The 25736-nt window shown below is 39.5% G+C and overlaps 2 protein-coding genes across 8 annotated transcripts in view; one reads left to right on the top strand and one right to left on the bottom strand.

Annotated features, from left to right (window-relative positions):
* Positions 1-17187, bottom strand: part of FAM126B (family with sequence similarity 126 member B) — a 70427-nt gene extending 53240 nt beyond the window's left edge. For 2 of the 6 annotated variants that reach the window (XM_042040877.1, XM_042040878.1), the window contains exons 1-2: positions 16890-16941; positions 16349-16392 (exon numbers count right to left, since the gene is read on the bottom strand). The gene's annotated coding sequence lies outside the window, so the exon portion shown is untranslated. Of the gene's footprint in view, positions 1-9909; positions 9973-15718; positions 15911-16348; positions 16393-16889; positions 16943-17001 lie in introns of those variants that run through there. The other 4 variants (XM_042040874.1, XM_042040872.1, XM_042040875.1 and 1 more) reach the window with 4 other exon arrangements.
* A 49-nt stretch (positions 17188-17236) lies between these two features.
* On the top strand, positions 17237-21110 carry NDUFB3 (NADH:ubiquinone oxidoreductase subunit B3). 2 transcript variants are annotated; one of them, XM_042040887.1, is made up of 3 exons: positions 17237-17324; positions 18240-18387; positions 20846-21110. In XM_042040887.1, the coding sequence occupies exons 2-3, from the start codon at positions 18242-18244 to the stop codon at positions 21000-21002; spliced, it is 303 nt and encodes a 100-aa protein (XP_041896821.1). In that variant the 5' UTR covers positions 17237-17324; positions 18240-18241; the 3' UTR covers positions 21003-21110. The 2 variants fall into 2 exon arrangements, with proteins under 2 accessions (XP_041896821.1, XP_041896822.1); XM_042040888.1 differs by having other exon boundaries at positions 17304-17375.
* The last annotated feature ends 4626 nt before the right edge of the window (positions 21111-25736 follow it).

The raw sequence follows: 25736 nt of genomic DNA, 5'->3' as shown, positions 1-25736 counted from the left end.
TCATGCAAAACAACTTGGATAAGACATTTCTTCCCTGCCCACTCTGACTCACTAGTAAAAACCAGGCTAAAAAGATTTCTTTTTCAGTATCAGCAACAAAGAAAGTTATGTGAAAACAATGGGAGAAAGCCTTGCCACAGAGAAGTCAAAGATGATTGATAATAGTCTTGTAAACTTTCATGGTACCATACTCACACAGTAAGATCCATTTCTTATCGAAAAGGTCGTATCAATTTCAGCTGCTGCCAAAAAAGGGGTAAAGAAAAGGTACAGCCCATCTGGTCCAAAAAGCCTCCTCTAAGTCATTTTAAGTTCTAAATTATCTTCTGTGCCATTTCAAGCCCCACAAAGCTCAGCTGCCAACCTTCTATCTTTCTACCATTACTACAGTGAAACTGCGCTTTACAGATACAAAGTTGCTGAAAACAAACAATTAGGGCAGTGGGAATGAAAATATGACACTGAAAATAGACACCATATATTATTTTATAAACTAATTTAAAGCTGCTGTTTTCGTAGTTTTCATAGTATTGTACAGAGTAGTTGTAGAGAGCTGCAGAAGTCAGGTGACTATAGAGAAAAATTTAAGTCCCATTCGCCCCACAGAGGCAAATAAGTAGAACCCGAATAACACGCTACTGTATACTTATAACTAAATCCTTCTCTTAGGAGTTCATGCAACAAATAAAGCAGAAAAGAGTTGAGAAGCTTGAGAATGTGGAACAAGAAACTTATCTTCTGTATAGGAAAAAAATACTCCTTTACATTACTTAAAGGATTTTGGAAACAGTAATAATAAAGACATTATCCTGCAGCCTTAAATACCACAAAACACACATTAATTATTCTATTATAAGGACCTGACGCACTTAAAAATATATATACACACACACACGTAGGTTAGCCACAGAAATGTTACCTTATTCTCCCAGCACCAGTTTCCTTAGAAACAACTTCACGTAGCCATCCTACACTAAACTTAAAACATTCTCTTGTCAGGATCCTGGTGATAACCCATCCTACGCTAGACAATACAGGTTTGTCCTCCCTTTGCATCAGTTCATATGCAATAACTCTTCCTATGCTAGTTTGCCTGCATTAACTTCTTTCCTTACAAAAACATTTCCATGCAAATTACTTTCCATGTAACCCTACCTCTCCTGAACACCTTCTTGTTCGTGGTTTTGGTTCAAGAAGTAAATGAAATCTAGAAAAGTAAAGGTACAAAATGCATAGTAAAAGAAAGAGCCTAAAAAAAAAAAGCCTAACAGCAAACTAACACTTCAAAATCACAGTTAAGGTGGTTTTTTTAAGGAGTTCAGTGCTAAGCACTAAAAATGAACAGACACAGGCTAAGAGAAATCTTTAAACAGAATTTCTGTGGGAACAAAACCAAAACAAAATTCAAAACCAAACCAAAACAAATCAACAAAAAGACACACCACCAAAACCCCCTCAATATGCACTTTGGAATAAGACTGCAAACATTATGCTAAGATCACTATTTGGTCTGTAAAGGAAAGAAATTCAAGCAGAAACATTCTAGAAATACAAGCTGAAGATTCTAAGCAGCTTCCCATTTTTGAGCTGTAAAATTGTCACTTGAGAGAAATAAATGCCTGTTATATTATAAAAATATCCACTAAAATGTTGAAGTCAATTCCAATACCAGTAAACATTCCTCACTGCAGTATTCCCTACCAACTGTAATTCACACAAAATGGAATTTAGGTTACATATTCATTAATTAATTTACCTAACCTCCTTTCTTCTACCCGATTCTCAAAGAGATCTAACCCAGAGGATCCTCTGCTGAAAGTAATGAAATCCCTTATTCTAATCTTTCCAACTTCCAGATGGTAAAGCCTCCACCTCCAGGAAGAGGAGTGTAAATAGATTAAGCTGAGGTGACAAATTTCCCCCCATCCATACACTCACTCACACATTCACAAATTCCTAAATGAGTGGAATCTCCAAATTTATCTGAATTTACCTCAATTATAGCTAAAATTATGTCATCTTGCTGACTTTTAAAAAATGATGAAATACAAAGTTCCAAAATAACCTTTCAAAATGGCAGAGTTAAAATAAAGATCCATAAGAATTAAGACATTGTTTTATTGCACGATGCCAGAAATTTCATATATGACTCAGATGCATCATTCACATTTAAGATGCATGATTTTCAAGGATAAATTTTGATTGATATGCTCGTCTTACTTTTCCAATACAAGTTCCCAGACTTTAAAAAGCAAACTGAGCAATAAATATAGTTAATGAAACATCACTGATCACACCACTACTCATCAAGATGACACAATTTCAGAACAGCACAGATCTCTCCTGCTTGACCTAACGGAATATATGAGCAAGTTGAACCCATCATATATACAAGAAGGACTTACAGCACATACAGAGGCTGTTCACTATTCAGAGGTAAAGCAGAATAGCATCAAGAATTCTGAAATCTAAGATCTGCATCAACTTTCACAGTTAAAACTGTAGCTGCCTTTATTACTTCCAACTGTCACTGCAGAGGAAACAACTTGTCTTCTTACACGTCATGCGTCAGCTTTATTTCAGTGTAAGTAATTTTCAGTCTCACACTAGTTTTCTGAAAGTTAGAAAGGGGTTTTAAGAACTGCAAAGAACAACTCACAAAACAGAGAGAAAACCACTGTTAATTTTATATTGAGATCAGGCTGATTCTAAGAGTCAGAATTTTCACACACAAGAAATAAAACATGTTCCTGACCATGTTAGTTCTATATGACACACCCATTAAGAGCAATGTGAACATCAACAGTCAACATATTTGACACAACTGATTAAGGTGATTGTCCTACAAAAATTGATGTTTATGACCATACATACTAGTAACGTCACTAGAATTCCTCCAGAGCAAGAAATATGGCCTTTGCTGGACTCTCTCCTTCACAGAAAACAGGCAAAGAAATAGTGTCTATAAAGAAAGTAACCCTTTTTCATCACCTTATTAGAAGCTCTCATGAAACTGTGAAACTCATCTCACTATAATTGGCACTCTGTGGCCTATTACTTGGAAGTATATGCTGCTTTTCAGTGAAATAACTGCATGAGAATTAAAACAGTAGTAAATGTAAATTAGTGCAACAACTATACCAGGTACCCCTTTTGTCTTGGTATGAGTTTAATAATTAATTTTCACTGCTGAATAGTTAAACACAATGCATATTGTTTACAGTCATTATTCTTCTACTGTTAAACCAACATTAGAACAGAATACAAACCGACCAGTCATAAGAAAGGACTAATGAATATTTTAGTGTGAAATGATTCATTTTTCATGTATTTTTTAAATAGTGAGGACACTAAGTTACTAACATATGTGGGAGTGTTACTTGGGGAGGGTGTTTGGATGGTTTTTGTGGGCTTTTATCTGAAATCTAATCTATTTTTTTTTCTACATATATATAATATCTTTAGGAACACAATATAAACACAGCAGAAACAACTTAGATCAACCCAATTTTTCATGCAGCATGTTAGGCAAGACTTTCCACAATGTTTTTCACTTATCTAAGCTGTAGATCAGTGATGCCTTTTCTTGGTCTTAAAATCAAGAGTCAAACACGGTTAGAAGGGGGAAAGGGATTTTACCTTGGTATTTATTTTAAGGATCCTTAGGTGCACACGTCCAGGTCATATGCACCGAAATGCGCACGACAATGCACACCCCCAAAAGGTAACGTTGTAGGTTTTACTAATTAGCATATCTATCAAAAATTCCCCAATCAGAGGCTCGAGTGAGCCCCCCTCCCCAAGGAGCCTTCCCCTGGATAGGTCTATCTTAGTTTACAGAATGTGTTCTGGAGAGGATCTTGGGGTTTGGGGCACACTGATCCCTAACTACAAAGCTTCTAAAATGTTTAGTCTCTCAGCTTGACAAACAAGTCCAAGAATGTAGGCAAAAAGCGCTAAAAATACAGAAGTTGTAAAAAAGGTATACCAGGGGTATAAAAGAAAAGGCAAAAAATCTTCATGGCATCATCAGTATATAAAATAAAGTAGTGCAAAGTGGTGTTGTATTTCCCATTGATTCATTTATTAAATTTCTTTCACATTGTTCCCCCCCACCTCCCCCTGCCCCTAGCCCTGGCCACTCCCTCGAGTTCCTCCCTATTGGTTCCTGTACCCCAACTCCGCCCAGGTACCGCCCCTGCGATCTGACAAAACCCCCCTGCGCCCGCATCACGAGGTCTCCCTGCCTCTGGGGGTCGCTGGGACAGGATGTAATCATTGAAGGTCCTCTGAAACCCTCATGGGGAGACCCTTCTCGCCTCCTTCGCCGTCACTGTGCTGTAAAGCTGATAGTTACCGGAACAAGAGTGCGGAGCCGTCCGAAATGGACTACAGGAGGGGGAAATGGTCGCAGTGCCCTAAGCAGCTCCGCTGAGCTCTCAGGGAAAGCTGCAGCTTGCTAAACTAAACCTAGCACTACAACAGTGTAAAACCACAACAAACAACAAAAACAACAAAAGAAAACAGAGACAAAAACAGCCTTCCACAGGTGCTTGATGACTCCAGTTGGAATACACAGCCTTTTTTCCTCCTCCCCCCAACACTACTGAAACAAGCAAGATATTAAATGCACACTATTTTCATACATATTTTCTATTCATAGCCTGAACAAAATTAAAAGTTTTTTGTCAAATACTGCCCCAATATATATTCAGAAAATGTGAGTCTTTCAAGATTATGAGAAATTACAGATTTAACAAGCAGCACTGAAAATCCACACAGCAAGCTTCATGAGTATGCCTCCTCAAGCTTTTTTGCGTGGACAGGGGAATGGAATTTATGTCTAGATGGTTAATTTTACAATGTTCCAGGTTTTCAAACACATTTTCTAGCACTCGAAAAAAACTCACTGAGTACTCAATGTTCTAATCTTCAGCCGGTTTTACATAACCTCATCCATACACAGATACTCTGGGGTTTTGTTTGTAATACTGAACAGTTTTCCTGCTAAAAAAAAAAATTCAAAAGCAGTTGGTAAAGCAGTGCTTTTCCTCTCCTCAAGGTCCCAGAATAAATTAACCTTGGAAAAACAGCAGAGATGGCCTTATATGCAAACCTGTTAGGAGTCATACTACTGCTTTTTGCAACATTATTCTTCTTTGAGAAATTCCATATATTACATCTACTTCAAATAGAAATCCACCCACATGAGCATAAGTAGTTTACTAAATATAAATAGTTTCTCTAATCTTTTACAGGTACTGTCCATCTAGGTAACATCTATGATCTTTTACTTTTTTATTAGTTATACTGGCATAGAGCAAATTCAGTTCACTCTCTTCAAACACATCATCAAAAATTTTTAATCAAAGCCTGAGTTTAATTAAAAGCCTGTTCTGTTTCCCTATGCAATTGTGCTGATAGGGATCAGCAGCATTTACTAAAGTTCAAGCACCAGGCACCTGAAAGTGCTAGATTATACATTTTTGGTGTAAGTAATATACTCATGTAATACCCTTCATACAGCTTGCTCCACAAAACACACAGTCTTTCAAGGGCAACTTAGACAGAAGGTTTAGAAATATTGAGGTCATTGGAATGTACAGTGGACCTGCAGAGAGAACGTGGAGTAACTTCTCCAAAAGCAGGGCTGATCAGGAATAAAGCAAAAAAAAAAAAAAACCAAAGGAAAAAACCGCACCACCAGGACAACAAAAAACCACCAAGAACAAGCCAAAACCAATGCACACAGTCCACATGTGACTCCTTCATCACATGAAGAAACTGTTCTGAACAAAATACAAACCCAGTCCTAACACTCCGGTATTTGCAATTATGTGCAGATTTGCAAGTTAAGATGATTACACCATAATTCTTTCTTATCAGTGAGCAGCAAGGGTTTCATACTTGGGGGAAAAATTCTTGTGCTTTTTCCCTTATCTGCCAGCTATCCAACTGGCACTTTGAAAAGATTTTCATAACGTATTTTAACGATTTTGTTCCCTAATCACTTCTATCTGTTTCACTTCAACTATTAAAACCAAGAAGATGGCAACTTCAAAAATTCCCCTGCTATAAAAAAGGAAATGCTAATAAAAACCTTTTCCATTTTCCATAGATGCGACGCATATGCATAAACATGCAGAATTTACTCATAGCAACCTTACGTATTTCACAAAGCTCTAAAGTCTGCATTCACAAAGAGAGAATCATTGCAATCTATTCAAAGTCAGCACACATTACTAAAGCAGAATGCCCCAGCAGTTCATAGAAATAGCAATAAAATAACTACTACTACAATTCTGCATAAAGCCAAGGAAAGCCTGCATCCTTTCCCTGTAGGAGAGGTATTTTGTCTTTCAAAAGCTACCCACTGGAATATTAATTTGAAATACATCAAAACTTTATAGAGCTGAAAATGGACAACATGGTGATTAAGGTTTCCTAACTAGCATGATAATGTCCATTTAAGATTTGCTCCCTGCTCTCTCTCACAAGACCAAAAACTTATTATCAAAATAAGCCATCAAATACAGTAGGTTGCAATCATGGGAGTATCATCAGCAGAGGAGGGCAATGGACCATCACACCCACACACATCTCCACCAGCCAAGTGTGATAAGGTTCCTGCAAAATGTTTCAGTAAAATGACAAGAAACTATGCTGAAGCAGCTCTTTCCCAGCACTTGACAAAAAAAAAGGAAAAAAAAAAAAAAAAGGAGAAAAAAAATAAAGAAAAAGGCATAGCACTCCCACTCCTCCACTGACCAAGAGATCTTTAAGCTTTCTGCATTTATTAGACAAAATTAATATATACAGGCACTGTACTTCAATTTTCTTGAACTTCCTTCTACTTTTTGTGTGTTGAACCTACCTAGTTTTCTGTCTTTAGCATAGACCACAACCTGCAAGTCTGAGAAAAAGGGCACAGAAAAAATAACAAAAATAACCTTTGAACATTTAGTAAATTGGAAATTGCCAAATAGGGGGGGGGGGGCCCGCCCCCACAAAACACACTGTGAAAATCAGCACAATACTCAATTACACAATTTCAGCAGCATCAATGCCAATTAGTACTGGCCCCTGACCCCTAATTTGGTCTGGAATCCATCCATGATCTTAACCTGATTAGGACTTAGTGCACAACCAACATAAAATCCCACTGTTGCACATTTATTCTTCTGCCTTAGCATCCTAAGTTTTACTCAACTTCAACACTGAAGTAGCTAGGGGGAAAAAAAAATTCAAAGTTAATGTAAACTGTACACATTAACTGTGAAAAAACGCAGTAGACCTGCAGCTAACTGAAGGGATTTAACCTACAGAGAGGAAAAAACAAAGCATGTATTCTCTCAAAGAGTTTAATGCCGTGATTCCTGGAACACAAGGTATGTGTGGAACACAGCTACCATTTCAAAGACTTAAACACCCAGATGCCTCAAAAACATTTTTCTATGGCTGAGGAGACAAATCCAACAAAGTTTCAAATTGCAACTATCCCAACAAGGTTTCACTTCTGCATGTACAAGGAATGAGTGCATGAGTATGTTCACCACTGATGCAGAAAATTGCATATTCTGAACGTAGCAATTGTTCTTACATGACCATGCATAGTCCAAGCCTACTCAATACCTGCACAAGCAAGAGAGCATCTCAGTCATTTCTGCAGCTGGTCCTTCAGAGACACACGCACAACAAGCCATGCCTAAACGGTTTTAACATTTTTATTTGCTGTCTCAACTTCTAACCCAAATTGTAGTGAGGAGAAAGAAAATCTTGTTCTCTCCTTCTCCCCCAAATGAAACGCAAGCTAGGAAGTTTTCTTATTCAACAGATACACAGAAGCTTCTCAAACTCATGTGGTGTTTACACTAACATGGGTGAAGGCAAAGCCAGAGAGTCAGAACACATGAAACATGTCTTGGCAGATGCACCGATCTAAGCAAACAGAAAAGGCAGTAGCCTGCTCCTAGCCTCCCTGTTCACTGGAAAATCATGCAATGCATGTGACACCTGTGATTTTAAGAAAAGGTTGCTGTCACAGGATGTCTATGAAAATAAACAGTGCAGATATACAGTTTATGAATGCTTAGCTTAAATTCATCTAGTATTTTAGGTTTTTCTATTTCCATTCAACTTACGCTCCAGTCCAAGACTGCTATCTCTATTTGTATGTCCATAGGTAACACATAACTGTTTTAGAGATATTCATGTAGCTCTTGCCACTCTGACATGGCAAGATTTGGACTGCAATTTGCTGCAGTCCATTAACATGAAGAAAGCTATCAGAACAGCTCATGTAAGGTCTAACAAAATTAGCATCTCTCTTCCCAAGAAATTGCCACAGATGTAGTTTAGTAACTTCTAGAAGCTTAAGGATGCTACTATTTGAAATTATTGTACAGATGCAACATTGGAGACCATCGGGTATGGTGGTTCGCCTATTACATAACTATCACACAGAATGAATACATAATTAACAATCTAGAAGCAGCTTTGGAAGCTCAGCAATTTCATCTAAGGCCTGTTCTATGCTAAGAACAAGAAAGCAGCATCTTTAAAAAAACTAAACCCACAGGCATAAGGATCTAGTAATTTTTCCATTCCACATCTAAACCCCCTTGCTCTCCCCTCTGTGTCCATATTTAGCTTACATCTCTATGCTGTTTCGGCTCAACAAAACATCTTAAAAAAAAAAAAGCAGTGTAAAGTTCTCCACTGTTACACAAAGAAATATGAGCTTTTGCTGGGATAAATCCTTTGTCAGCATGCCTTACACTTCTATGTAAAAGGGCACATTACTATCATTTAAACTCCTCAATCACTTCTTGTGTAAGTTCACTACAGTAAATGGACTTTAACCAATCATCTGTCTCTCCCACTGCTGTCATTAAAATATGAAGAGTTTGAAAATACATTAACACTCCCTTTTACTCTTATACTATCACTGTTGTACAAAGAAAGACTTGTACTACAGAGGCTGGGTTCTAGCTACAAACACAAGTGCTAGTTTTGTCTACTGAAGTTCAGTTTTACATATTCTAACAAAGCAACATGGTTACAACAGAAGTTTGGAAATTCAAACTCTAACCTTAATTTTGCAGAAGTATATATGAATCTTAGCACTTACTTCAGCTGTTCCAGAGGAATGAATAATTTTCATCCGCAAAACTCTGACAGCATTCTGTATCCACATTTATCAAGCGATCTGACATCATCTGTTGTTACATGCAGATACTAAAGACCAGTACAACAACCATTCTACGTAGGGAGCTTTCCTTAATTACCTTTTTTAACTAGATGTGGGCTTCCAAACCATGGAACCACATGAGGAACCACAGTGACATGCTGAAGCATCAAGTATTCTTTTCAAAAAAGTATACCTCTAACCCAGAGTAATACAGAGATACCAAACTCAAAGTTGAGCCTTTCGATTTTTGTTCTTTGCCCTACTCTGATGGCATGTACCAGGGTGCTTGATAAATTGCTCACTCCACCCGCTCTATAACTAAGTTTACATAAAAGCCTCCTACCTTCTGAAACACATCTTGTCTAAAAGGTTATTGACCCTCATGTTCAGCCATCACAATGCTGCTACCACACCGTCTGAAGGGGATGGTGGAAACACCACTGTAGCTTACACATGGGGCACACTGGTTATAAGATACCACAGCTTCACAAAGTTCAAGTTAAAAAAAAAAAAAATTAAAATTCTAGCTAATTTTTTACATGCAGGAAATACAATATTCAAATTTACAGATACAAGCTAACTTGAGCTAATTTCTACAACAAAATCTGCTACACTTATGCCCATGTGTCTCCAAGATCTGGTGCTTAGGATATTTAGGAAAATAACTACAGTAACTACTATGGACTTCTTAATAACCTTTTCTAAATCAAGTTTTCTACCTTGTGGCCCTATTCCAAATCAGAACAGAGGCAGGCATCCAGAGGGGCTGCTCTCCAGCCTCTCCTCAAGCTCAAGATATCCTCAAACCTAAAGGAGACAGAAAAGACAAAGTAGAAAATATGAAGAGGAGACGTAAAGAAACAGACACCAGAACTCTCGGAAATAGCCAAACTATTTGAATAAAAAGAAAATAAATTAAGACAGGAAGGAAAAAACGCAAGCAAATTTTACACATATTTCAGCTCATCATCTTTCAATCCAGTATCTTCTCAGCTGAATGGCCATGAAAAATAAGATTATTCTTTTAAATTTTCTCACTGTCTTTCCAGACAGATGCCAAATCATTTCCCCAGGTCACATGTGGGTCAAGCCAAGGCAGAAGAGGGGAGGAAGACCCTAAATAAAACTACAATTTAAAATTTATAAACTACTAAAAATGCAAACAGAAAAATATTCCAGACATATCGATTTTGCCCTGTATGAATCAGCAAACTGCAGTCATGCAGTCTGCACAAATGTCCATGTCACACATTTCAGTTAAGCAGAATTCAGAGGAACAGCAACGTGTAACTATTTAAAGAACTCATGAACCATACACAGTGCAGACACCACTACAGGACATCTAACCGGTTCAGTTTTCTCAAGAATCACAGTAATTAAAACAAAAACATAGTAAGATTAGCTAAATTATGGAGATTACACACAAAAATACTCACTTTGCATTTCTGGAATGTTAGCCGAATGCTTGCGTAGCAATACAATATAAAATGAGATGTCATTAACTACTTTGTCCTGTAGAAAAAAACCCCCACAGAACACACAGAAAGATAAATTCCTCAAAGAGTGTTTTAACAGATTTAAACTGCACTAACCATCTCCATCAGGTCCTGTGCTGAACAGTGTTACACAGCCAGAGAATTTGGCATTTTTCAATGCCAAATGATAGCAATGATAACCACTACTAAGAGATAGAGAAATAAATAAATAGTTTACCACTTTACAGTAGTTATACACCTAACATTTTATTTCTCTACCCTAGTGGCATTTCTTTCCAAATGTCTCTGGCTCTCTATTTTCAGGCAAAGTTAGTAAATTTGAACATAAAATCTGTATTTCTCTACAGACTCACACCAAAAGGTCAAGGCAGCAGATCTGACATAGGCAGTGGGCAGCAGAGGCAAGGTGGACTGCATGTGGAACAGGATACAATGAAGGAAGACCAAAAAAGTGACTTGTCAATTGTATTTCTGTCTTTCACAAATCATCTGAATTGATTAATAATAAAACATCTGTTGAACCCTATGCCCAAATCCACTATATTTGATAGAAAAATGTAACACTAACAGAAGAAAGAAAAATTGCTGTGTGGCCATTTGTCATACAATAAAAAGCTTTTACTATTATGGATAATCTGCAGCATGTATTGAAACAGTCTGCAAACTGTATACTATTGTACCCAGTCCCTGATCTTGGTTTTTATGTTCTCTTCTTTGTAGCACTGCTGGCAATACAGAATTTTGTTTTACAGTAGGTTTTTCCTAAACAACTTGTCATAGGTTAGCAAGCATAGTCCCGGAAGGGACGTCCTTGCTAAGGGGTGCTTACAGTGTCCTCTGGGAACTGATAGAACCTATCAGCTGGCCAGTTTGAATATGGACAATTCTCTAAGCCACTTAAAGTTGTGATCACCTCTGTGATCCACATTTAAGAATAGGCAAACTCCCCCTCCAGGCTCTCTCATTTCCGGCGCTGGCACAGGTGGCTGCAGGCCCCGTGTGGGGGCCAGCGGGCCCGGCCAGGCCCTGCTTGGGCCAGGCCGGGCCGGGCCACGGCCATCCTGAAGCCATGGACCTGTTCCAGCCATGGAACCCCCCCCCACTGCCTTGCCGTGGGCAGCCGGAGCGGCTCGGCTCTCCCCCCTCTCCACTGCGATAAGAAAAATACAACATTCCAGCTGCAAAGCTGCAAGGCTGAGGTGAGAGTAACCCTTTTATTGCTGTGAAGAGCTGAAAACCTGAGGGAAGAGAGAGAGGAGATGCTTAAAGCTGAAATTCTGTTGTGAAGCTATGATATATCAGAGTATCCTGTTGTAATTTCATGAAGATATGGGGGGTGGAGTGTTCAACTCGTGAGCAAAAGCACCTGCGCTGAGATAGGCAGATGCTGACGCAGCTGTAATTTCATGAGAAGTTTGGACAGGGAGAGATGAACCAGATGAGGACTTTTGCTCCAAACGGGAAAGGAGAAAACCTCAGTCCGTAGAGATGAACCAGATGAGGACTTTTGCTCCAAATGGGAAAGGAGAAAACCTCAGTTCCTAGAGATGCTCCCAGAGATAGTCCTAACGATGAAGATGATGAAGACCCTTTGCTCCCAGGGAAGGAGAAGGGCCTCTGTTTTTGTTTCTGAACGGCTCAACCTTAAAATTGTACCCCAAAAAACTTCAAGAGTGGACCCTCGAAAGCAGTTGCGGGAAAAGCTGCAAGTCGGGGGAAAGGACTCACACGCAGGCAGAGACTCCTCTTCCTAAATGGACTGAACAATATTTGGAAGTGGGCGGCTGTCTCGTTGTGATAATGTTTTCATAGCATGAGCAAGAAGAGACTTCTCTTTCTAAATGGACTGAACAAGGTTATTATGGAAGTGGTAAACAGACTGAACATCTTAAGGGTTGTCTTTTCACATTGTCAGTGGGAGAAAGGAGGAAGGTGGGGGGAGGAGGAGAGTTCTGAAGGTGGTATAATTTTTTTTCCTTCTTCTTTTAGGTCTGTTAATAAACTTCTTTATATTCTTTCAAGTTTGGTGCCTGTTTTGCATTTCTCCTAACTCTTATCTCACAGCAGATAAACAGTAATGAGTATTTTGGACCAAACCACTACACAACTATATTTTATTTCATCAGAAGTGCCCCTCCTACCTCTTGAGCTTTTATTTGAAGTTTAGAAACTGAAGTCAGAATTCTATACAAAATAAGGAGATCCACTGAGTCACTCCATAAAGCTGTCCTATGACTAAAGTTAAAAAAAGGCACTTGAATTATTTGTCTTGTTATTAGAAGCAGTAATTATTCAAGAAAGGTGCAGAGAGAAAAATTCAACCAGCTTGCCATTTTACCTACAGCTAGTTCTTCCAGCATAAACCCAAACTACTTCCTTACTCAAAAAACCCCTGTAGAAAATAGCATTAAATAAGTCAAGAATTACTTCTCACAATTATGTTTGGAAATGAAAGTAACTGACCGAAGTAGCAAGTCAAACTGTACTACTTGTGACTGTCTCTGCTCAGATAAATTTTCCCTGAAAGGGACTTCTTTAATGGTTATTACAATGGCACAGATGCCCTTCATGAAGACTCAGCTGGGGAAGCCTCCACCTTCACTTCCTGATATTTGTTCATATCTTAATATAGGGAAACAAGCATCAAGAAAAGTAATGGCTTTTCCAGCCCAGACAAGTCTTTGAGTGAACATATTAACCAATCTTTCAAGATTCTCAACTCATATTAAACTGCTTGGTAAAGAGCCAAACTGGTCTGCCTCTCCTCATACAGAAAATAAGGAATATCACATGAAGTTCTCAGATAACAGATTCAAAACAGAACCGAGGAATGACTTACTGACACCACACAAAGTGCAGCTCTTACTGACAGAAAACATGGTAGCTGCAAAAACCATACACGGGCTCAAAAGTTTTTCTAAGTATATCCATGAAACAAAAATCCATACAACGCATCATCCCCACTGAGACTGGGAGAGCTGACCTAAGGAGTAACCCTATATTGTAGAAAAGAGTGCAAGAGTAAAGCACCTGCTGTCAAATGAGCACCTGCTCAGCTGTGGCAGACAAGCAGAACTTGAAACAATGGTCCTGTCACATTCCAGGGTCTCAGAGCTTTAGACTTCAAGAGAGAATAACAGATCAGACCAGTATGGCTATTCCTGCAAAGAATGGTCTTTGGGCTGCCCAAAAACAAAAACCCCAAACAAAAAACCAACCCACCAGCAAACAAACACCATGAACAGAAAGAAACTAAGACTACTGCTCCAGCCCATCACTTCTCTAAAAGAGAGGTGAAACAGTGACTGTGATACTATCCATAAAATATTTAGCTCTCTAATGATGCCTGAGAAGATAATTTCCTTCCCCACCATTCATAGTCTTTTTTTTTAAAGCATTCAAAGAAACCAAGGTGGACTAAAGAAAGATCCTTTCCATCCTTATTGTAATTAAAGCAGCATTAACATTTTATTCAAATGACAAGAGGCTCCCAATGACATAACTGAACTACTGATACAACACCACGGGAAGTACCATGCAATTTCAGAGGGGAAAAAAGATGCAATATATAAGTAGTTCAAATATGTATTCTGATATTGAGGGGGAAAAAACCCACAACCCTTTCTTGTCATCTCAAAACTGAAAATACTTCAAGTCACCGTCCATCACACAGCTCTCTACTCCAGAAAACAATTATGAAGAGGATACCACTAGACACCGTTGGATGTGCAGGCAGAGAAGAGTGGTACCTGTAATGTACTTCACAATCTGTTAATTCAGAATGCACAGCAACACAAATTGCTGGAAACATGGACTTTTGAAAGCTGTCCAAGAAACCCTGCAGCCTTCCTCTCGCCTAACAACACAAGCAGGAATCCCAGCAAATCATAACTAGCATAGCTGTATAGATGCTAACATAACTTTATCCTAGAACACTTAATCTTTGCAGTAATTATCACCACGATGAATACCAAAAAAACCAAAACAAAACCAAAAATCAACTCAATAAATCACAAAAAGTACTGATTATTTGTACATGGAGTTTCAATGACCTTTCCTTCCTAGAGGACATTTACTTGTTTGTTGAGGCTTTTTTATACAAAATGAAAATTTCTCTAAAGTTATTTCCTTGTGCATACTATTGATTTCTTCAGACTGACACTCTAATTATGGCAAAACTTCCATCTCAAAACATGTTGTAGCAACACTTGTAGGCCTCTTGAAATTATGCAGACTCACTTACTTGAAGATACAGCATCAAAGAGCTTACTATTTTCCCAAAATATCACATCCCTCATATTTGCGGTCTTATTTTTAAAAGAGTATGGTCCATACTGAAAGAAAAAGAAATAGAGGAGTACAAAACATGGTAGAGCAGATCAACTGACTGCACATAGTTTTTCTTATCAAGAATTGTTATGTACTTGAGGGGTGAGGGGGAAGGCAAAAACAGCTACTCAAAACCTTGTTAAACCCTGAAAGCGATGGTGTACCTGAAGACAAATCCTGCCAAGTGCACTCCTCTGCTACAGTTCTGTTCATGCACAACAGATCACACAAAGCCAATACTCTGTGATCAGACCTGAATGTCCCTGGTGACAGATTCAGCAATACCAGCATAGTTTTGTGCATAGTACTCAAGGCATGCTTCCAAGCACCATGAAGAAACAAAACAAAATTAAAAAAACAACCCCCCAAAACAAATAATAAGGAAAAAAAGCACCAAACATAAATAAAACTAGGACTTTGTATCTTTCCCTCAAAGAATAAAACCAAGGTTATCTGGTATCTGACATGTCTATGGGTCACCGAAAAAAACATTCTGAGAAAAACATCAACATTCCTCAGCACCACTGGACTTTGGACACATAAACATTAACCTTCAGCCACAATGAGAAACAAGAAATACTTTGCGAGTCGGTGACAGAACTGCATCCTCTGTAAGACAGGGATTTAAGCACCTCACAAATAAAGAGCCCTCCTACAATTCCACCCCCCCATACATTATAGAAAAACAAATGGGTCTTCTCACCCTGAAAAAGACTGCTCTGAATCTTCCAGACTTTATCTCACAGTGAAAAGCATTCAATGCTGAAACCAGACTGAGGCAGTCTGGATTAAACAGATGGCACTCTATTTAGAACAGTTTCACTGTTAATAACATGATAATGGCATTCCTCCTGGAAATCTTCTCATGCGCTTCCAATATCCCTATTAAAAACCCCTGAAACCCAGAAGTAGATTTCCATCAAAATATAATAGAAAAAATGCACTACAGTCTATCCCAAAATTCTGCCAGCATTACACTACGATGTTTATTCTCATTTTAATAAGAGTATCAAAAATTAATACAACAGTATGTATTCTGTTGAAAAGAAACATTATTGCATTATATAGAATTGAGGAATCATTTAAGTCTTTATAAGTCACTGACTATGTGGTTAACTTTTACCAGTCTCTTTTCAGATGAAGTAGACTACGTGCTCAAGTTTGATGAACATAAAACTAATTTTAATTAACCAGATACTAAGGCAACTGACACTTCACAGTCACATAGCCACAGCATGCAAACCGCCGAGCTCCCGACACAAGCACTCAGTGAAACCAAGTCGCCACCTCACTCAAGAAACAGCTATCAAGAGAATTCTTCACTTTCACTTACCTTTCAATGCACTTCCAGGATTTCGGGATGTCTCCCCACTTCTCCTAAGGAAACAAAAACCAATGTTCTTTTAAGACGTACCCACTGAAAACCAAAACTTGACTCCTGGCGCCAGCCGGGCTCCCGAGCAGCTCCGATTTCTCCCCCAGCTTCTTCCCCAGCCGAGGCGCGCCCCGAAAGCGGGCAGCGAGCGGGCACTGCCCGGGCCCCGACACCGCTCCCCGCGGGCAGGGCGGGGGGCCGGGACTTACATAACCGCGGGGAGGGGGCCACCGTCCGAACGGAGAGGGAGCGGAAGGGGAGAGAGGAGAGGGAGCAGAGCAGCAGGGACAGGAGAGAGAGAGAGCGAGCGGCGCTGGCGGCGGGAGTGTTGAGAACGGTTCGCGCCCCCGCACGCACAGACCCTGCGGGGCTTCCGTCCCTGCCCGCACCACCGGCAGCGACAGACGGCGACGGGCTGCCCGCAAAGAGCGGGAGATGCTCGCTCCCAGCGCCGGCCCAAGCCCCTCCACCCCCGGCGCCGGCCCCGCCGGCCCCTCACCCCGCTCCCCTCTTCCTCCTCCTCCTCCGCCGCCACCTCCAGCCACCGCCAGCCCCGCACCTCAGCAACGCGCCCGCCCATTGGGCCACACCCCCCGCAACAAGCCGCGCACTGATTGGCCGTTTTCCGCTCCGCTTCTCCTTCCCCCCAACCCCTCGGCCAGAGCCGGCGCCGCTGTTCCTTGTGCGGGGTCCGCCCCCTGGGTCGGAGCGCTGCGGGCGGCAGCGGCCCGGGAAGGGGTCTGGCAGCGGCCCGGGAAGGGGTCTGGCAGCGGCTCCACGGCCTCCGTGTCCGCAGCAGGCCAGCGGGAAGAGCCGGAACGGAAGCTTCCCGGAACCTGCGTGTCTGGCCCGCGCTTGCCGTAGCGGCTGGTCCTCGTGTGGGTTCCGGTTCCGGGTGGCGGCCGCGTCCTGAGCAGGGTCGCGGAGCGGGCAGGTACCGCGGGCGGGGCTGGCACCGGCACCGGGCCGTGCTGCTGCCGCCGGGGTATCCGTGTGCGGGCAGGGCAGGCGGCGGCGGGGGTGGAAGTGGGGGTGGCTGTCACTCCGGGTTGTGCCCTCCCGGCCCCGCTCGGTCCGATCTCTGGGCACAGCTTGTGCTGGTTCTTCTGGCAGAGAGCGCCCGGCTGGTGCTGCAGCGCAGCCCGCTGGCCGCGCCGTGTGCGTGACAGGGCATAACCTCCTCTCTTGTAAAAAGTGAATATTGGTAGGAGAGAGGCCTTGGGTTTCTATGACAAGGTTGGAGACTGGAGTCTAATTTGGGGGGAGCTTTTCGGGTAATGACGGCGCTAATGCTGCTCTCCAAGTTTCCTCATGCAACGAAATCTTTGCTTGTTTCCACGGCCTGCAGTCATCTTCAAAAGTTATAGGCTTTGAAGCTGTGTTCTGCATTCTAGTCAATTTTCTAAACTATAAGGACAGTAAATCTGTTCTTTGCTACCTGATATGTGTTAAAGTGGGAAACCTTGGCTCAAAGAAGACTCAGGTGCTTTGTGAAAATGGAGCCTTAAAAGCTGTCATTTTCTTCCAGTCCTTCATGATCTTGCTGAAAATGTTCACCTTCACATGTTTTTAAGGAGAAACTTAATATTTTTATAGTTCTCCAGTGTGTATGTAAATAAGGCATATATTTTTCAGCCTCATCAAGTGACTGGTAAGGTGTATCTCCTTGTCCACCCATCTGCCCTGGAACTGTTGATTGCCACAGGTATATCTGTCTGAACTGGAGCCAGCTGAAAAGGAGCTGAAGAGCCAAGTCTTTGTTTTTCTCAGGTTTTTCTTCAGACCTTAGCAAGTGTATAGAAATAAGATGATGCTCTCTGCAAAGTAACAAACTGACGTTTTCCTGTAGGCATGGGACATGGAAGTGAACACGGCCATGGCCATGGCCATGACAAAGTGGAACTCCCTGACTACAGGCAGTGGAAGGTCGAGGGAACTCCACTGGAGGAGGTGCAGAGAAGGCTGGCTAAACGGGGTCTGAGGGATCCGTGGGCTCGGTAAGTGCAAGAGCCTCAAAAGTCATCTTGATGTGTCATCTTGTAGCATCAACCAGACCTTGTCATTGTAGATAATTCTTTCTTCAGCGAAAATTAGTCAGAATTTCAGTTAAGTCTTGGTTTACTTTTTGCATGAAGGTCACACCTTGCATCACCTTGACCAGTCTCCACATCTTGCGAGGCAGCCTTGTGTTTTGTGATGTTTCATGCTGACACAGATCAGGCACAATGACCAATACCTCACTTACCAAAACAACTAAGTAGTATTAGGTCTGCACATATGAATAAGCCTGTCCTCCTCTGCAAAGAGATTGTGTGCCTCGGGTCTTGATGAAGATGGTGGAACTTGCACTGACATTCTGAGTGGGAATAGGATTCCTCATGTACAACAGGAGGCCTTTATCTGAAAAGAAGAAATGTACATGTATACAGGATAGAATTGCATTCAACTGTGAATGACATAATGGAGAATCAGCTTTTTACTTCTCATGTTACCACTCGACAATTAATATCTCCTCCTTTTTAGATATTTAGGCAGCTGTTAAAACAGGGCTTAATGTGTTTCTCCCACATCATGAATTATGGAATATTTTGTTCAACCACCCTTTCATCTTGGGGAATAAAAATACCAAATGTTTTGTGCTGAGTAGTCTGGTCTTTCTGTAAGGGAAAAGTTGCATGAGCAAACTGTTCCAGGAGTCTTCATAGAAAAGGCTTCACTCAAATCATTACAAGAAAAATGGAAGAGCAAATAGGTAATCCGTTAAAAAGTTGTTTCATGCTATAACCTTTAGAGGGGTTTGAGGTTGACAGCACTTTTTTCTTTTCTTTGGAATAGTTTAAAGATGTAAGCCTAAAGTAAAACATACTTTTAATGATGATAGGAATCATTCAAAATATCAGCCCTTAATGAACTTTCCAGGCCTGTGTCACATTTATCTTGCCTCCATTTTTGTGGAGTGCAAGCAGCATAAGATTTTTTCCCTTTGGTTCACACAAAATTGTTTTCAGCAAGCAATAGGCTTATTCCCATTTAAGAAAGGAAAAAAGAAGATACAGTTTAATATTGTAAGTTTAGTGTAAATTAACCTGACCGTTAGTGCCTATACTTCCAATTTCAGGAAGTGCTGCAAAACAACACACTGGAAAAGAGAATGTAATATTTATTGCCCCTCCAAGATAAACTAAAACTCCTGTTTCTCTGGTAAAAGAAGGGGATTGAACCAATCACAGGTTCAAATAAGGAACAAAGTCAAACCCAAAGCATGAGATGATTCCTTCTGAACTTTTAAAATTTTATGTAAAGTAGTATTTCAATTCCATAGGACAGTACAAGTATCGTGCCAATCTTCCTTAACAAATGAGAAATTAAAGTATCATGTTACTTGCTTCAGTAGTCTGGAAGAAGATTGTATTATTAATGTCTTGCACCACAAGTCTTGAAAAAGTAGCCCTCTTCAGAGCTCCCTCCCCTTTGGTATGCTGAGTTCATTTTAACAGGAAATCTGCTTTCAGCCTGTATGCCAAATGCACATTAATGTACATATGACATCTTTCACAAAGCTTATTTTGTATTTAATATTTGGAAACTTTGTCTGTATCAATTAGACCTTTTACTGGCACCTAGAAGATACTCTTCCATGCCAATATGCTTTCATCCTGAGTCACAAAATCCATCTGCACAAGATTATCTGTGAATAAGTATCTGTCCCCCTTGTTTTAAACCCCCATATCTTCTACCACAATGACAGATCTTATTTTATTGCGTGCTTCTTTTTCCTTTTCTTAAGGTCTGTTGAGTCCTTACAACAGACAAACTACACCCATCTCCATAGATTACACTGGTTGTGCTACAAATAAGTATTTGTAGTCAGAGCAGTGACTAATGTTTCAATAATGATGTAGGTTGAAAACAGTAAGGCAAAACAGTGTGAGGTTTGTACCTACCCTGTACAAGCTAAACACCATCTTTTCGATTTTTTTTTAAATCATCTGATTTTTGTATAGTTAAGTGTTATATTGTGAAACAGAAAGTGCCTGAACACTAAGATGAGTTATCTATGTCTGCAGAAACTTTCTTTGTAAGATTTGACTGTGCTACATACTGTCTAGCACAGTGACTAGCCTTTGTAGTTAGTCCAATCCATGCAAGTGCTAGTGGGCACTGATTTGTTGCAGAGTAAAAACAGAAGACTACAATTACATGATTTTGGGGAGGTGATTCTGTTCCTATAATTGTGTTGTTTGCTGGCAATCCTTGTATCTCAAGTTACATGTGTAAGGGTTAGAGTTCATATCATGAACTTTACTTGTAACTCCTGATACTTAAATGACAGAACATGCCTCAATGTCTATCTAACTGAAATACCTTCATCATTCTTTTATATATATATTCCTGTTAATGTATGTCACAGTGGCTCCACTGATCTTTTTTCCTTTGGTTTCATTTTCCTTCTAGTAATGAAGTCTGGAGATATATGGGTGGCTTTGCAAGACCTATCACCGTAACAGAAGTCTTTACTAGGGGACTCAAGTGGGGAGTTGCAGCTTTTGTCATAGCTCTGGGCATTGAATATGCACTGTTTCCTCCAAAGAAGAACGGAGGCCATCACTGAAGATCAAATGTGACAACTTAATACTTACTAATCATAAGCTGAAGCATACATAAGCCTGCTGCTCACTCTGTACTTATAATATGCATATTAAAGTCTGTCACAGGCAAACTCATGTTTCTTTGATGTTATTATACGTTTGTGGAAGGATCAAGAAACAGCCAGAGCACTTTAACTGGCTTCAATCTGGGGAAAAAGCCCAGCCCAAGATGACTCTTGGGTTTGCTGTATCATCCTTTAAAGAGCAAGATAAACAAACTATCAGACCAGCTCTTTTCAAGCCCTGCCAACATTGTGTTAAATGAAGCTGAGAAGTGTGTTGCTTTTAAGAGAAAATTTGTAGCATAATTATTAAAGGTTTAATAACTATTATTTCCCAGTAAGTGGTAATGAATGACTTTGTCACTTTTTAGAAGTGTTTGTTACTGTTTGCTCTGATGTCTCTAAATAAGAATAAATATTACCTTAAAGCTTTAAAAACTGCCCCAGACTACCTTAAAGTACATGAAAATACCAAAGCTTATACTTCACCCTATTGAACAGTTAATTAGCTTGGCAGACACTATGCACCAGAATAATCTGTGTAACATCCAGATATCAAAAATTACATTGCTGCCACCTTTGCTTAGTAAAGTAGAATAAAATGTTTAACTCAGCAATAACTGTACCTTATCCTAAAATTACTTCCAACATACTTGACTGTAATGTGAAAAAAGAGAGAACAGTTTTTTCCTTTGCTCTGGTGTATTTACAGATTGATTTATTTTTACATCTGGTCTCTTCTAGTAATTTGTTTTAAATGCCCTGGTATCCCTTAAATTATCTTAGCAGCTTCTGGAGTGCTATAAGAATGCCTGGATTGAAGATTATAGCAGAAAAGGACCCGTGGGCAGTATATGTGCTCTGCAGCACTAGGAATTACAATTACCTGAATATCCTACTGTAAATTTTGTTATGCCATTAGTAACAAAGTAAGGAGGATATATTACATAGTTTTTTAATCCAAACAACAGGATATCTGTGCCACTAAAAAGAAAAGCAAAATTAGACAAGCAAGTAAGAAACTATAAATGCCACTAAACAATTACATAGTGTACTTCCATGGTGAAGAAATTGAAATTTTTAAATAATCCTGTCACAAATTGCAGGTTTAAAAAGAAGTTGAAGGTCCTACCAAAACATGGCTAAAATATCTTTTTTTTTGAAACATATATATTCACACAATTTTTCTGAGTGAGATTATAATAGAGCTTTATTTTTAGAGCCAATAAACAACATTTGTTACTGTGTGAGTGCAGATGTACTGTTCAGTGGAGTTTGTCATCTTTGTATGACATTGCTCAAGGCACTGTTCATAGTGCAAATATTCATTTTACTAAACTTCTCTTGCCTAATCCTTTTCTCAAACATTCCTATCCAGCTGCATCATTCTCTGAAAAACAAATCAAGGTCTGTTGCACAAAATATTTCTATTGTCCCTTAGGCAGTCTTACCCAGAATACACACTTTCAAAGGCTGGTGGTACTCACTGCTTGTTTTCTATCTGGTTCCAAGACTAAGAGTACAGAATTTCAGATGGTGATGCCTTAGGTTTTAACTTTCATATTTTTCAAATCCTGTACTGCCCGGTGTGTAACTCTGAAGTTTCATGCGGCCTGTTAACTTCTGCTCTCTCATGCTAGGCAGGCATAACAAAGCCTCTCCAGGCCTGCTCTCCAAGGACACTTAGATTGTCCCAGGCCAAAAAGTATAAACCAAAAGCCTCTCAAGGGAGGGGCAAACTTGGGGAAATTACATCATTAACTGAAGCTTTAACCCTGATATGCAAATGAACCAAACCTATAAAAGGGTGAAGAACTCGTGACCTGGGGTCCATCTTGGCAGTAGCCTCTGGCTCCCCAGGGGGTACCTTTGAAGGCTTTTCAAATAAATACCTACTTTTATTCCCTTACTCATGTCTTGTCTCTGTTTCTAGGAGGCCTCTTAAGGCATCAATGGTTGTTCAGGAAAACAATTAAGAGTTAATTGTTACTATGTTAAGAATCGTTACTATGTTACTAATGTTAATTACATTCAGTACAATCAGTCTATTTAAATGCTATAAGCCTGCCGCTTCACTGATACAGCAAATATATCAAGCATATTCAGTTAGACTAGACTAGTTTTGGTAAAATTTATGCAGTTGTGAATTAAGGTGGTATCATTTGGTGGTTTTATAGCCAGATGGCAGCCACTACCCGAATTATGATGAACATATTTTGCCAATATTGTAGAATATGTCTCATCATTGTTACACATACAGTACTCATAAAGATTTTTCTTTCACAGGTATAATAATACCAATCCTGCCTGGGGATGGAGTTATTTCCTGTGTATTAAAATAATAGTACCAAATGTGTCTTCACTGTAACCATAGCAATGTCTGTCTTTATATTAAAACAGCCTTTCTACCAGCATAGATATTTTACAGTGCAAAAACCAGGGTCACAAACAGCAGTGGCACCTGCAGGTGAGGAACATACATGATTGTAATACCACAGTCAGGAAACTCTTTTTGTATCATAAGGTCTGAAAAATAAAAGTGATGATGCTCCATTTTCCGAAATGCAGGTGGAAATCTCATCTCCATCAGTAGTAAAGGAGCTACTTTTGCTCCCTTGGAAAGATAACTTGTGATTTATCTATTGTTTTTGATTATTCTACCTATGATATTTACATCACTAGCATAATCTTCCAAATTTGTGTGTTACACAAGAAGAAGAGTAGTTTAAGCAGCTAAATAATTCCAATACAATAGTGACTACATTGTAGTATAAACTGGCTAACTCTGAAGTTCCTATTTCTGAGCATAATAGAATAACTGTTCTCATTACATGAGGCACCTGTAGTTTAAATAGTAGACTATAACCTTGATTGTGTTATTAACCTGCCTTGAAATCTCTCCTGAAAACCTTCATAAAAATTTTTTTAAACTACAAGCTTCTATCCTGCAATTAGATCTTTGCCAGATCAGCTTTTATTAGCTAGACCTTCTACATCAGTGCAAAAATATTTTCTACATGTGGCCAATTGAAGTCAGGAATATTTGCTTCAAGGGGTTTTACAAGGAATGTACTCAGGACCCATCCTTGTCTTCTAATTAATTTACTGATATCATCATGGGTATCAAAACATTTGAAGATTCATCCAAACTGTTTTACATGTATGACAGGGAACTGATTTTACAGATGTTCTATACATTCTCTGTTTTCAGCTGTAGGCCAAGTAAAAATCTGAAAATCTGCAAGTCAGATAATCCTTGCACAGTTATTCCAATGGAAAAGGAAACCCCTGGAAAGTAAGTCACTTCCCTTAGTGACCAAGCCTTTTAATAATGAAAGCAGCACCAATATGTCACAAATGACACCATTTATATATAGAAATTGAGTTCACTCATTCTGATCTAATTTTGAAATTAAAGCATAAAAGACAAGTATCAAGTTCATAGTATTTTAGAAGGCATAAATTCTTAAAGTTTTTTACTTATATAACTAATCTACAAAATTAAATAGCTCAAACCTGTTATTAAAGCATATCAAACGAAGTATGTCCAAGCCAGAGATTTGTATCTAAAGCCCTTTGCATCAAAACGTATAGGACCATCTCAATCACATCTAATCTTACTGGTATGCTCCATGTTGTACATTTATGCTAATTTACAACTCTAGTCTGCATGAGTACCTATCTATGAAGACAATGTAGTATTTTAAATTAGAAATGGGGAAGAATGAAGAAACTTGCATACAGTTTATAAATGCTGCCTATAAATAGATGGAAACTGCTTAATAAGCATATAAAAATTAGGTAAATTAAGAAACAAGTGGAACAAATAAACAGTGTATTGGTAGCTTAAGCAATGGCTGTCTTAAATTTGTAAATCACTCATTCAACCATTTTTGAAAAAATAATGCTTCATAAGCCCACAGCCATACCATCTCCTTAAACCTCTTGTACCAACCTGTACAAGTCTCTATGTGCTTGTATGGAACCGATCCAAGGAGAAGTTGTGCATACTAATTCACAGTAGGTAGCTGGTTTCCTTCTGAATCAGCTACATCTTCATAGCGGGGATATTGCAATACCCTTGAATGATTGATATTACACTGAGAGCCTGACTATACAATTTCAGTAAGAATACAAGTATTTTTTCAGAACATAAAGCTGTCACTTGGTACAAATGCTAGGGTGGGCGATTGTTTTCTCTTTTTTCTCTGCAGCTCCAAAGACAGCGCAACTCTTCGTGTGTGTTACTCCCACAGTACTGCGCTTCCACTGCTCTGTTTTTAGCAGCACCAAAAAAATGACTCCGTTTCGCAAATGCTTTGAACTCCATTGAGCTGGGAGTTGTCTGATTGCACCATATATGGAGGTGGCTTTTGTCTAGTTCAACAGATAAAATAAAATTTCAGATTTTAGGCCTTTTGGAGAGCAGCTCCAGATGCCAACGCATCCCGCAGTAAATAGCTTCATGAAAGTTGCTAGTTTATGTGAAGGGAATTGCAACGCCCAGTTTTCAGGAACAAGGCGTTACGTAATATTTACTTAAGATTATACAACGGGAAGCATACAACTTTCACACAACTGTACATTATCCTCACTATGAACGAACAAATTCAGAGTGAGTCATGAACCATTCAAGGCGTTACGTCTAAACTCCTGCCAAAACATGTGCTCACGCTGACAGCAGGTCACCGAAAA

This window comes from Corvus kubaryi, unplaced genomic scaffold (assembly GCF_017639235.1).
Source record: "Corvus kubaryi isolate FWS band 111438036 unplaced genomic scaffold, C.kubaryi_AGA036_p1.0 37396, whole genome shotgun sequence".
Taxonomy (NCBI): Eukaryota; Metazoa; Chordata; class Aves; order Passeriformes; family Corvidae; genus Corvus; species Corvus kubaryi.
Note: the sequence above shows the minus strand (reverse complement) of the source record. Positions and strands in the feature narration are given on the sequence as shown.

Coding starts and splice junctions, on each gene's coding strand:
- NDUFB3 (XM_042040887.1), top strand. CDS start 18,242: ATGGGACATGGAAGTGAACACGGCCATGGCCATGGCCATGACAAAGTG. Junction 18,388..20,845: donor CTGAGGGATCCGTGGGCTCG/GTAAGTGCAAGA, acceptor TTTTCCTTCTAG/TAATGAAGTCTGGAGATATA.